Below are 12,713 nucleotides of genomic sequence, written 5' to 3'. Positions count from 1 at the left end.
GAACAACAGAGAGACAAAGGGAAGTTTTTTCCCCCAATTTTAAAAAGTTATAGCCTTCCCATTGGCTCGTTTGGTCAGATGCCACTCCCTTCCTTTTACCTGTGGGCTTGTTAACCCTTCACAGGTAAAGTAAGAAGAGAACAGTGTTATGGGTTGGATCACAGAAAACCCCTTGAACTGCCACCTGGTGTGCTGAGATTACCCCAAATCCCACTTTCCCTGCCAGCGGGGGGGTTCAGTGCCCTACCTGGTTTGAGCCAGACCTGCTAGCCTGCTACAATCCCAGACCCAGGTCTGAACCACGTCCCCCCAAAAGCTGCAGCCTTAACTGAAAAGAGCTCACAGAAGTGTTCCTGTCTAACAACCAGCTCCCCAGCTCCCAATAGGGTCCAAACCCAAATAAACCTGTTTTACCCTGTATACAGCTTATACAGGGTGCATCTCTTGGGTTTAATTAATAAGTAAAAAGTGATTTTATTAAATACAGAAAGTGGGATTTAAGTGGTTCCAGGTGCTTACAGACAGAACAAAGTGAATTATCAAGCAAAAGAAAATAAGACATGCAAGTCTAACCCTACATAGAAACCTAGACTATGAGTGTTAGGAGGTGTGATGTTATTGACATAATCTGGGACCATATAGAACATAGTTGCAACCAAAGTCCTGTAGTGGCACTGAATCTTGTATAAAGGGGGTCAAATGAGGTGTCTAAGACAAGGTTATGGTTTGCTGGTTATAATTATGGTGTCTATATGTGTGTATCATTTTTGTAGTTGAAGTTATGACTATTGGCTCTGCACTTCAAACTTATGCTATGCTTCTGGGTAACATCCCAGACAAGCTGGGGTCAGTTCTGCCTAGCCTGCTTGATGGCCCATTAAGGACCATCAGTTACACAACTGACCCATGGAGAGAAGGCAAATACGCCTTGTAACTCAGCAAAGTATGCAGGAACTTGCCCATGTGACTCCAGACTTCATTTTGCTGTAATTTTCCACAGTAAGAACAAAGAAGTGTTCTTATACCTGGAAAAGACTATAAAAGGCTGATGCCTCATCTCCATATTGTCTTCAATCCTGCTTCTTACCTCTGGAGGGACTTTGCTACAAACTGAAGCTCTGAACAAAGGACTGAATGACCCATCCCAGTGGGGGATGTACTCCAGAGACTTGATTTAAATCTGCAGTTTATTTCATCACTGCTACAAGCCTGAACCAAGAACTTTGCCATTACTGCATGTAATTAATTCTATTTAACCAGTTCTAGCTCTCATCTATATCTTTTTCCTTTTATGAATAAATCTTTAGATTTTAGATTCAAAGGGATTGGCAACAGTGTGATTTGTGGGTAAGATCTGATCTGTATATTGACCTGGATCTGGGGCTTGGTTCTTTGGGATTGAGAGAACCTTTTTTCTTTTACTGGGGTGTTGGTTTTCATAACCATTCATCCTCATGATGAGTGGCACTGGAGTGATACTGGGAAACTGGAGTGTCGATGGGAATTGCTTGTGTGACTTGTGGTTAGCCAGTGGGGTGAGACCAAAGTCCTCTTTATTTGGCTGGTGTGGTTTACTTTAGAGGTGGAAAAACCCCAGCCTTGGGCTGTAACTGCCCTGTTCTAAGCAATTTATCCTGAATTGGCACTCTCAGTTGGGTCCAGTCAGAACCAGCATCGTTACAGAAGGGCCCTCAGGAGGTCATCTAGTCCAACCCCCTGCTCAAAGCAGGACCAATCCCCGGACATTTATAAATATTTCCTGTCTGTGTGTTCCATTCTATGCATCCGAAGAAGTGAGCTGTAGCCCACGAAAGCTCATGCTGAAATAAATTTGTTAGTCTCTAAGGGGCCACAAGTACTCCTGTTCTTTTTGCGGATACAGACTAACACGGCTGCTACTCTAAAACCTGTCATTATGCAAGGCACTGCATTTAGCCGTATGGAGTGGAAATCCATCAACTTCATGAAAAAACTCGTGCAGATACAGACAGACATCATCTTCCTTTCCAAATGCAAACAGATGGACATCATACCAAAAGGACTAAAAGTAAAAAATCCATTACAATCTACACATCACACAGACTATGCTAACAGATTGTGCCACACACTCTCAAAGAAACTGTGAAACTACCTGATCAACATCCTATACAACAAACGGGAAGATTAAGACTGAACTCTCAAAACTAGATACTCTCATGAAAAACCAACCTTCTACACAAACTTCCTCATGGATGGACTTTACAAAAACTAGACAAGCCGTTTACAACACACACTTTGCTTCTCTACAAAAGAAAAAGGACACTAAACTGTCTAAACTGCTACATGGCACAAGGAGCTCCCTTAACCCACCCAACAATAGTGTTAATCTTTCCAGCTATTCTTTTAGTCTAGCAGAAGAATCTGTCCTATCTCAGGGCCTCTCCTTTTGTCCTTCCAGACCCACGAACATGATACAGTTCTGCGGTGACCTAGAATCCTACTTTCGCCGTCTCCGACTCAAAGAATACTTCCAACACATCTCTGAACAACATACTAACCCACAGAATCCTTCCTACCAACGCTATAATAAAAAGGATTCTGCATGGACTCCTCCTGAGGGTCGAAACAACAGACTGGACTTCTACATAGATTGCTTCCATCAACGTGCACGGGATGAAATTGTGGAAAAGCAGTATCACTTACCCCATAACCTAAGCTGTGCTGAACACAATGCCATCAACAGCCTCAAGAACAACTCTGACATCATAATCAAAAAGGCTGACAAAGGAGGTGCTGTTGTCATCATGAATAGGTCGGAATATGAACAAGAGGCTGCTAGGCAGCTCTCTAACTCCACATTCTACAGGCCATTACCCTCTGATCCCAGTGATGATTACCAAAAGAAACTACACCATCTGCTCAAAAAACTCCCTGACAAAGCACAGGAACAGATCTGTACAGACACATGCCTAGAACCCCGACCAGGTGTATTCTATTTGCTATCCAAGATCCATAAACCTGGAAATCCTGGATGCCCCATCATCTCAAGCATTGGCAACTTAACAGCAGGATTGTCTGGCTATGTGGACTCTCTCCTCAGGACCTATGCCACCAGCACTCCCAGCTATCTTCGAGACACCACTGACTTCCTGAGGAAACTACAACCCATCGGTGATCTTCCAGAAAACACCATCCTGGCCACTATGGATGTGGAAGCCCTCTACACCAACATTCCGCACAAAGATGGACTACAGAATGGTGTCCCTAGCCTCTGTTCACCAGAGGATGGAAATGGATGGCAGGAGAGAGATCACTTGATCATTGCCTGTTAGCTTCACTCCCTCTGGGGCACCTGGCATTGGCCACTATCAGTAGACAGATACTGGGCTAGATGGACCTTTGGTCTGACCCAGTATGGCTGTTCTTATGTTTTTATGTTGCAAGCCATCAGGAATAGTATCCTCGATAATATCATGGCTAACCTGGCGGCTGAACTTCGTGACTTTGTCCTCATCCACAACTATTTCACATTTGGAGACAATATATACCTTCAAGTCAGTGGCACTGCTATGGGTACCCGCATGGCCCCACAGTGTGCCAACATCTTTATGGCTGACTTAGAACAACGCTTCCTTAGCTCTCGTTCTCTAATGCCCTTACTCTACTTGTGCTACATTGATGACATCATCATCTGGACTCATGGAAAAGAAGCCCTCGAGGAATTCCACCATGATTTTAACGATTTCCATCCCATCATCAACCTCAGCCTAGACCAATCCACACAAGCGTTCCATTTTCTAGACACTACTGTGCTAATAAGCAATGGTCACATAAACACCACCCTATACCGGAAACCCACTGACTGCTATACTTACTTACATGCTTCCATCTTCCATCCAGGACACACCACACGATCCATTGTCTACAGCCAGACTCTAAGATACAACCGTATTTGCTCCAATCCCTCAGACAGAGAGAAACACCTACAAGATCTCTATCAAGAATTCTTAAAACTATAATACCCACCTGCTGAAGTGAAAAAACAGATTGACAGAGCCAGGAGAGTACCCAGAAGCCACCTACTACAGGACAGACCCAACAAAGAAAATAACAGAACACCACTAGCCATCACCTACAGCCCCCAACTAAAACCTCTCCAGCGCATCATCAAAGATCTACAACCTATCCTTAAAGATGATCCCTCACTCTCACAGATCTTGGGAGATAGGCCAGTCCTTGCTTATAGACAGCCTCCCAACCTGAAGCAAATACTCACCAGCAACTAGACACCATACAACATAAACACTAACCCAGGAACCTATCCTTGCAATAAAGCCCGAAGCCAGCTCTGTCCACATATCTATTCAAGTGACACCATCACAGGACCTAATCACATTAGCCACGCCATCAGGGGCTCATTCACCTGCACATCTACCAACGTGATATATGCCATCATGTGCCAGCAATGCCCCTCTGCCATGTACATTGGGCAAACCGGACAGTCTCTGTGCAAAAGAATAAATGGAAACAAACCTGACATCAGGAATCATAACATTCAAAAACCAGTGGGAAAACACTTCAACCTCTCTAACCACTCAGTGACAGATTTGAAGGTGGCAATTTTGCAACAAAAAAACTTCAAGAACAGACTCCAAAGAGAAACTGCTGAACTTGAATTAATATGCAAATTAGATACAATTAACTCAGGCCTAAACAGAGACTGGGAATGGTTGGGTCATTACACTAATTGAATCTATTTCCCTATGTTAAGTTCTCCTCACACCTTTTATGGGTCATCTTAATTATCACTTCAAAAGTTTTTTTTCTCCTGCTGATGATAGCTCATCTCAATTGATTAGACTCTTCCTGTTGGTATGCATACTTCCACCTTTTCATGTTCTCTGTATGTATAAATATCTCCTGTCTGTGTGTTCCATTCTATGCATCCGAAGAAGTGAGCTGTAGCTCATGAAAGTTTATGCTGAAATAAATTTGTTAGTCTCTAAGGTGCTACAAGTGCTCTTGGAATAAATCAGGAGTTCCTGCAGTGAAATGATTGAGGTTAGACCACTGAAAGCTGATGCTGATGATGGGTTCTGCTCGATAATGATCCAAATCAGTGCGGATTGACACATGTTCACTTTCATCATGTGAGTCACATGCCACTGGCAGAAGGTTGATTTTCTTTTTTGGTGGTTTGGGTTCTGTAGTTTCTGTATCGGAGTGTTGTTCTTTTAAGACTTCTGAAAGCATGCTCCACACCTCATCCCCCTCAGATTTTGGAAAGCACTTCAAACTCTCAAAACCTTGGGTCAAGTGCTGTAGCTATCTTTAGAAATCTCACATTGGTACCTTCTTTGTGTTTTGTCAAATTTGCAGTGAAAGTGTTCTCAAAACGAGTATGTGCTGGGTCAACACCAAAACTGTTACAACATGAAATATATGGCAGAATGTGGGTAAAACAGAGCAGGAAACGTACTATTCTCCCCCAAGGAGTTCAGTCAAAAATTTAATTAACTCATTTATTTTAATGAGTGTCATCAGCATGGAAGCATGTCCTCTGGAATGATGGCCCAAGCATGAAGGGACATATGAATCCTTACCATTTCTGGCAGGAAATACCTTGCAATACTGGCTACAAAAGTGCCATGCGAACTCCTATTCTCACTTTCTGATGACACTGTAAATAAGTAGAAGGCAATATTATCTCCCGTAAATGTAAACAAACTTGTATATCTTAGCAATTGGCTGAACAAGAAGTAGGACTAAGAGGACTTGTAGGCTCTAAAGTTTTACACTGTTTTGTTTTTGAGTGCAGTTATGTAACAAAAAAAATCTACATTTGTAAGTTCCATTTTCACGATAGAGAGATTGCACTATGGTACTTGTTGAGGTGAATTGAAAAATATTATTTTGTTTATATTATTATTTTTATTACAAATATTTTCATGGTAAAAATGATGAAGTGAGCACTATACACTTTGTAGTCTGTGTTGTAATTGAAATCAATATATTTGAAAATGAAGAAAAACACCCAAAAATATTTAATAAAATTCAGTTGATATTCTATTGTTTAACAGTGTAATTAAAATTGTGATTAATCATGATTAATTTTTTAAATTGCGTTTAATTTTTTTGAGTTAATCGTGAGAGTTAACGGTGATTAATTGATAGCCCTAGTATCTATTTCTTTCTGTATTCTGTATAGTGCTGCACTAATCTCTGATTGGTATTCTTTGCTTAAGTAATTACAATTGAGCCTGTTATTCAACAAATTTGAGCCATACATTAAAGATACTTAAACTTAATTCAATGAGGTTTTTTCAAGGGTATTGCAGGAGTGATTGCCATATCTGTCACAGCATCCATCCATCCCTTTCTCTTTCTCTTCCTTCCTTCAGAACCTGACTTCTTGCAGATCTTTGCGCACTGATGACAATCTCTTAACCCTGATGATGCGAGGTCTGATCAGTTCCTCATCCCAGTAGTACTCCGGGGACAGCAGGCGTGTGGGCTTGTGATACAGTAAGTATTTATTCAGGTGGCTTTCCTCGTGCCACTTGGCTTCGATGCCATTGGCTCTGTCCTCTGTGACCCCTTTGAAGCAGGCTGTGGTCAACTTGTAGACTTCAGACACGCTCCCTCCGTAGAAGCTGGCTGCATAGTAGAAATCTCCTTCCCCATGGGGGATGGCGGCTCGCGACTCTGGATGCCTCTCATAGGAGTTGCTATCCCGGGGCTTGGTGTATTGCCAGGAGCTGATGGTCCCCACAAGCGTATCGATGATCTCCACCCCAATGTGCTCAAACATCTGGACGTCGATGTCCATGGAGTAAAGGTAGTCTACTTCGTATCGCCAGTGGCTGTGGACGTGGTTGCTGATGATGTCCATGCGGTTCATGGAGATGTCTTGCCACCGTGAGTAGTTCTGGACAGGGATGATGAAGAGACGCTTCTCAGGGGCCAGATTAATGGATGGGACTTTCTCTGGGTGGTCAGTGAAGAGATAGAAGTTAACCCTGTGCCCAGAGAGGAAGAATTTGTTGGCGGAGCCAAGAAACCCTTCTATGAACCGGACGTATCTGAAAGGAAAATGAGTGCAACAGTGAATGAAATGAGTTATCAGTGTGGAATGAATGGAACAGGAAATCATTGAGTGATCCATCCCATCAACCATGCTCAGTTTCTTGCAATCAGAGGCTAAGGACACTCAGAGAATGGGGCTGAATCCCTGCACATCCTGGCTAATAGCCATTGATGGACCTATCCTCCATGAATTTATCATTTTCTTTTTTGAACCCTGTTATAGTTCTGGCCTTCACAACATCCCCTGGGAATGAGTCCACATTTTCATGCTTGGTCTCTCTGGCTCAGTGACTAATTATTTAATCCGCAATGGAACAGCTTCAACATGACAGATTGAGGGCACTCTACATCAGAATGTCCCACAGCCCAGTGGTTCAGGCATGCACCAGAGAGATGGCAGATCTCTGTTCAAATACCTTCTTCTTCTTCGTCTCCTGAAGCAGAGAGGGGACATGAACTAAGGGGTCTCTCACAGCCCAGATGGAGTATCCTGATGCAACTGGATTTCTGGTTCTTGAGTGGGGCACCTAGGTGGCCATGATAATAATAGTTTACTTGCAATTTGATTTGGCCGCTTCTTAATTCCCTTAGGGTTTGGCCTTCAAAGTTATTTAGGCCCCAACTCCCACTGAAATCAATTGGAGTTAGGTGCCTAAATACCTTTAAAAATCTGGCTGTTAAGGCCTTGTTGAAATCCCCAGCTTTAAAAAATATTCAGTTTTAAATATAGGCCTCTAGTTCCTTTCATAGTAGGAGCTGAGTTACTGCACACAGGATCCCCCGTTTAACAATCTTATCTTAGGGCTTAAACATTCCAGATATTTTCTTTTGTGGCCCTACAGCCTGTTGAGATGGGTTAGTGAGACTGGTGCTGTGTGACAAGGGGTGGGTGGAGCTAAGTTCCAGAATCTCAGTTGTCGCTGTGCTTTAACGGCTCTCCGCACACCCCAGCCATAGGCCTGGTCTACACTAACACTATAAATGGATCTTAGTTAAGTAAGTACTGTAACTTAAGTCGACATAGCTTCCACCTCTCATTGACGTGGATTACAGATGTCAATACCGCTGCATCGATCACAGTGGTGCCGATTTAGCCGTGTAGTGTAGACAAGGCCTCAGTGTGTGGTGGAATGGGGCTAGGAGCATTACAGGGAGCCTTTCAAGGACATCTATCACACTCCATGGTGCAGCACAACTAAGCGTAGTGTCACAGGTCTTGGACTGTGCAAGGGAAGTCGTACTTTTTAACCGCAAATGTGGCCACCCCAACAACGAAATTTTTTTGTCTGTACTGGGCATTCAGGATGTCTCTGTTGAAGGTGCCTTCCCATACAATGGGAGCCAGCCACGGGGACACGAGCAAGACGTCAGTTCTCCTGCATGAAATGAGAGAGAAAACTCAGTAACGGCCAGACTGAATCAGACTGGGGTCTAAAGGGCCAGATATCCCCTCTCTATCATTGGCCAGCATTAGACTCTTCAGGATAAGGTGCAAGTGTCCCTCTTTCGGGCAATTATGGATCAACTTATCCATAAGTGACAATTGTATCTATCTACCAACCAACCCAAGTTGTACATATTCTTCTCCTATCGATCTGAGCACATGATGTAGCAGGGAGCAAATAATGACAAATTTCATGACTTTTCACACAAACATATTCACAATTCCATTTCAGGATATTCTGTCACTCAGAAATCTTGGTTAATGTTCACAGTGGCTGGAATTTACAAAGGACCAGAGGGGAGTGAGACATTTGAGTCATGTTAAAACACAGGGGTTTGACTGCATAGCACCCCTTGAAAATCCAAATGAAATGAATTTTTTTTTTATTCATTGTGACAAGTGGAAATGTTAAATGATTTGCATGGGAAGCCAGATAAAATTCTAAAATGTAAAATGACAAAAAAAGTTGTATTTTTCTCCCTAAAAATATCCTCCTTTAAGTGAAAATAAATCTTTTGCACTTAATGGTGTGTTCTACTGAAAAAAAAGTCAGTTAAACAAACTGGCAGTTGTCAAAAATCGAACTGAAATAATTTTGAGACTTCTTTATGCAATTCATTATGTTTGCAGGGCTAATTCTGTAGGTTCTTAGAGTGGTTCTCATCCCTGTAATTGCTGAGCAATAATGTGGTCTACATATAACTATCATGTTTTTTTCCTGTTTCATTTTTTTTTTTAATATTTATCCAATTTAAAACAAAATGTGAGAAGGGGAGACTTACTGAGGCTTGTCCACAAATGGCTGTGGATATGACATTCTGTTGAAAGAAGATATGAATTACTGGGATATAACTGTATGTATGTAGTATCTTTAACCTTCTATAATGGCCAGAAGAATAAATGAGAAATGGGCATCTATACCATATAACGGGCACTAGAAAACATGAGTATGATAGAGTTGTATTCTATATAGACCAATTCTGGGAGTAATTTCCTTTTAAGGTACTGGTTAAAGAGACGTTCTTCATCTCTATGGCCCAACCTGCAAAATCACCATAAACATGATCAATGGGTATGGAGACAGTAGAAGATCTCAGGGAAGAATCACCTTCCACATTATCAAGATCTTACCTAGACTCTGTCTTTCTATATATTTATCGCCTGTGCAGCCCATAGAGCTACCTTTAGCATTTATTTTATTTAGAGGTAATGTAAGGAACCCACAGGACTGTATCCTGTAAGACACTGATACTTTACCTTACCTGTATCCTGTGAGACATTGCCTTCAGGATTTAGCATAAGGCTTCAGGGCTGTAAACGTTGACAGAGATAAATGGCCCAACGGTCACCCCTAAATTTTGTGGAACTGGGAACAGAGTGTGTCAGGGGGAAATTTTCTACATAACAACACCACGCTACGCATGCTTCGATATTCATTGCTTTGTTTGCTATGACCACAATCTCAGCTCTTTATTTTGTTATATATTATGAACAGAGGGCAGCCCATCCTTACCGTGGAAGCACTGAGAAGGTCTCATTCAAGTCAGTTTGTCTAGGAAAGAGAAGGAAACCAGAGATGTTTCATTGCTCTCTTAGCATCACAGAAATAATGGAACAGATCCTTGGTTGGTGTGAATCAGTGCCAATCCATCGACATCCATGTGATTTGCACTGACTGAGGTTCTAGCCCAGCCATAGTCAATAGGCAGACTGCAGGCAAGCACTGGACCTCCAGACACTTTTAAAAGGACCATGAACTGTTTTTAGTTACGTATTATAATTCTTCTTATTATTATTCTTTTTGTATTATTTTCTCCGGACTCTGGATCTTGAATATACTTTTGCCAAGAAACTTGGACTTTGACAAAGAATAATGGATTATCCCTGATCTAGCCCAATAAGCACAAACTTTTCAAAAATACATTCTATTAACTGAGCTACCACCTCTTGGATAAGTGCATTAACAACAGCAAGAGAAATTCCATCAAATTAAGAAATGTCTACACTACAGTGCTACAACAGCACAGCCATACCTGTGCCACGCTAGTTGCTGTAGTGACAACACATCCTCATTTGTGGCTATGAGATTTTTCTTCCTAAAGGGATTATCACAAACTAGTAGAATTAGTCTGCCCAGGGAACCAGGCTCCTAGGAGAGAACATGGGCTTGACCAACAACACGGAAAGGACAACAGGGAAAGGTAATATTATGTTGAAATGTGCTTCAACAAATGAAAATGAATTACTTCCATTTCAGGAAGGTCAAAATGCTTTGTTTCAACAGAAAAAGTCAAAATAAAATGTTTTGACATTTGCAAATTGACATTTTTTATTTGTGTTCTGCAGAAAATTTCAAATATTTTGTCCTGTTTTGGAACAAAAATAGATGTTGGAATGTGGGAAATCTGAATTTTGCTCCACTCTAGTTACTACTTAACATGCACGAGGGTAGTAGAAGGCACCTAGTGAAGCCATAACACAACAGTGGTAAAGATAAATACAGAACACAGCTACGGGAGAGCTGGATGTAGGTAGAATATGTCCTTACCTTATGGGCTGGCATGAGGGCTGGCTGATATATGGTATGCTAGGGAAACAGAAGAGCACCACTGGTTAATAAAAATGGAATGATCCTTTCAGGATGAGGCATGTAGGGTCTCATTTACGGCCGTGTAAATCCAGACTGACTCTATATAGCCCCTCACAGCAGCACACACCCCTCACTCGGCATCCTCACAAATTTACACTAGTCTTCCAGCAGAACACAACCCACACACAGCAACAGAAGCAATACATGCAATAACCCCAAACATCACTCTGAAGTCTAGAATGTTTGTTGAGGGCCCCTAAGATCAAGATCTCCCCCAGAAACAGGTGCAATGCCTGAGCGCCCTGGTCTCAGCAACGGAGCAGCCAAGACTTCACGCTCTTCCCATCCCGCTGCCTGAATTGTACCTGAAGGCCCTGGAGCTCTCTTTCCGTATAGTCCCAGATTATCTGTGTCTGTTGGGGGGCTGCTCTGGAGGCCTCTTAGTTTGGTTAGTAACCAAGGGCCGGATCTCCTTTGCACTGCCTCCGTCTGCTTCAGTCTCAATTTCGTCTTCCCACCCATCATTGTGATCGCTGGAGTCCTGGCAGCCAGGGAGGCCACAAGTCTCCAGTCTAGCCCGTGACTGGGAAACCCCTGCGGCCCAAGGTACATGCCAGGACTAGCCTGACTTGCCCTGTATTCGCTGCCCAGAGGAGTTGCCGGGCCTGCCCTGCGCTCGCTACCCAGAGGAGTTGCCAGGCCTTCCCTGCGCTCACTACCCAGAGGAGTTGCCGGGCCTGCCCTGCGCTCGCTACCCGGAGGAGTTGCCGGGCCTGCCCTGCGCTTGCTGCCCGGAGGAGTTGCCGGGCCTGCCCTGAGCTCGTTATCCAGAGGAGTTGCCAGGCCTGCCCTGCGCTCGTTACCCGGAGGAGTTGCTGGGCCTGCCGCTTGCTCACTGCCCCAAAAAACCCATGTTGCTGGACCCCCCAGAGAACACCACCCTGACCCGGGTACTACTGGAGGGGAGTGTGGAAGTAGCCAGGGGCAACTGACCCTTGTTTGGCTGCAGCACTGCCAGAGCCGATGTCAGTGTGTTGTGGCCAGGATCCCCACAGACCCAGCAGTGGGTCATCTGCTGCTGCTAGGGCCCCGGGCTGGGGTGCAGTGGAGTGGGAGGGCCTGCGTCCCCCCTGCCACCCAACTCACGGGTGGCAGTCTCCCCCTTCCCGGGCCTGAGGAGGCTTGGGCCTGCTGTCATTGCTCAGCTCTGCCTGAGCTCCTGACTCATTACTGCTTTTACTGTCACTGCTCAGCCCTGCCTGAGGGCCTAGGCTCCTGACTCATCATTGTTGCCCCGCCCTGACCTAAGGCCTCGGCTTATTGCTACTGTTTATGCGGCCACTAATCAGCTCCTGCTGGAGGGGCCTGAGTGTTTGATTCATTGCTGCCCCACCTTGACTCTGGGCCAGGTTTATTCCTATTAAACTGCGGTTGCTGTACCCTGCCCGAGGACCTGAGCACCTGACTTAGTATTGCCCCGCCCTGACCCTGGACCTGGGCTTACAGTGCTTATTCCAGTTACTGCAAGGGCTGCTGAGAGAGACCCCTGTGGATGGATTAATTCCCCTGAACATCAACTGTGTGTAGTGAGCCGGTGTGGCTCCCCGCCACCCT

At 43.9% G+C, this 12,713-nt stretch overlaps 1 protein-coding gene across 9 annotated transcripts in view; it reads right to left on the bottom strand.

Annotated features, from left to right (window-relative positions):
• Positions 1 to 449: 449 nt before the first annotated feature.
• Positions 450 to 12,713, bottom strand: part of LOC127031130 (histo-blood group ABO system transferase 2-like) — a 58,625-nt gene continuing 46,361 nt past the window's right edge. For 3 of the 9 annotated variants that reach the window (XM_050917904.1, XM_050917902.1, XM_050917901.1), the window contains exons 2-6: positions 11,058 to 11,096; positions 10,023 to 10,061; positions 9,288 to 9,327; positions 8,307 to 8,441; positions 450 to 7,061 (exon numbers count right to left, since the gene is read on the bottom strand). In XM_050917904.1, the coding sequence (XP_050773861.1) occupies positions 6,377 to 7,061; positions 8,307 to 8,441; positions 9,288 to 9,327; positions 10,023 to 10,047 (885 nt within the window). In that variant the 5' untranslated portion in view covers positions 10,048 to 10,061; positions 11,058 to 11,096 and the 3' untranslated portion in view covers positions 450 to 6,376. The remainder of the gene's footprint in view (positions 7,062 to 8,306; positions 8,442 to 9,287; positions 9,328 to 10,022; positions 10,062 to 11,057; positions 11,097 to 12,713) is intronic. The other 6 variants (XM_050917898.1, XM_050917897.1, XM_050917896.1 and 3 more) reach the window with 4 other exon arrangements.

This window comes from Gopherus flavomarginatus, chromosome 11 (assembly GCF_025201925.1).
Source record: "Gopherus flavomarginatus isolate rGopFla2 chromosome 11, rGopFla2.mat.asm, whole genome shotgun sequence".
Taxonomy (NCBI): domain Eukaryota; kingdom Metazoa; phylum Chordata; order Testudines; family Testudinidae; genus Gopherus; species Gopherus flavomarginatus.
Note: the sequence above shows the minus strand (reverse complement) of the source record. Positions and strands in the feature narration are given on the sequence as shown.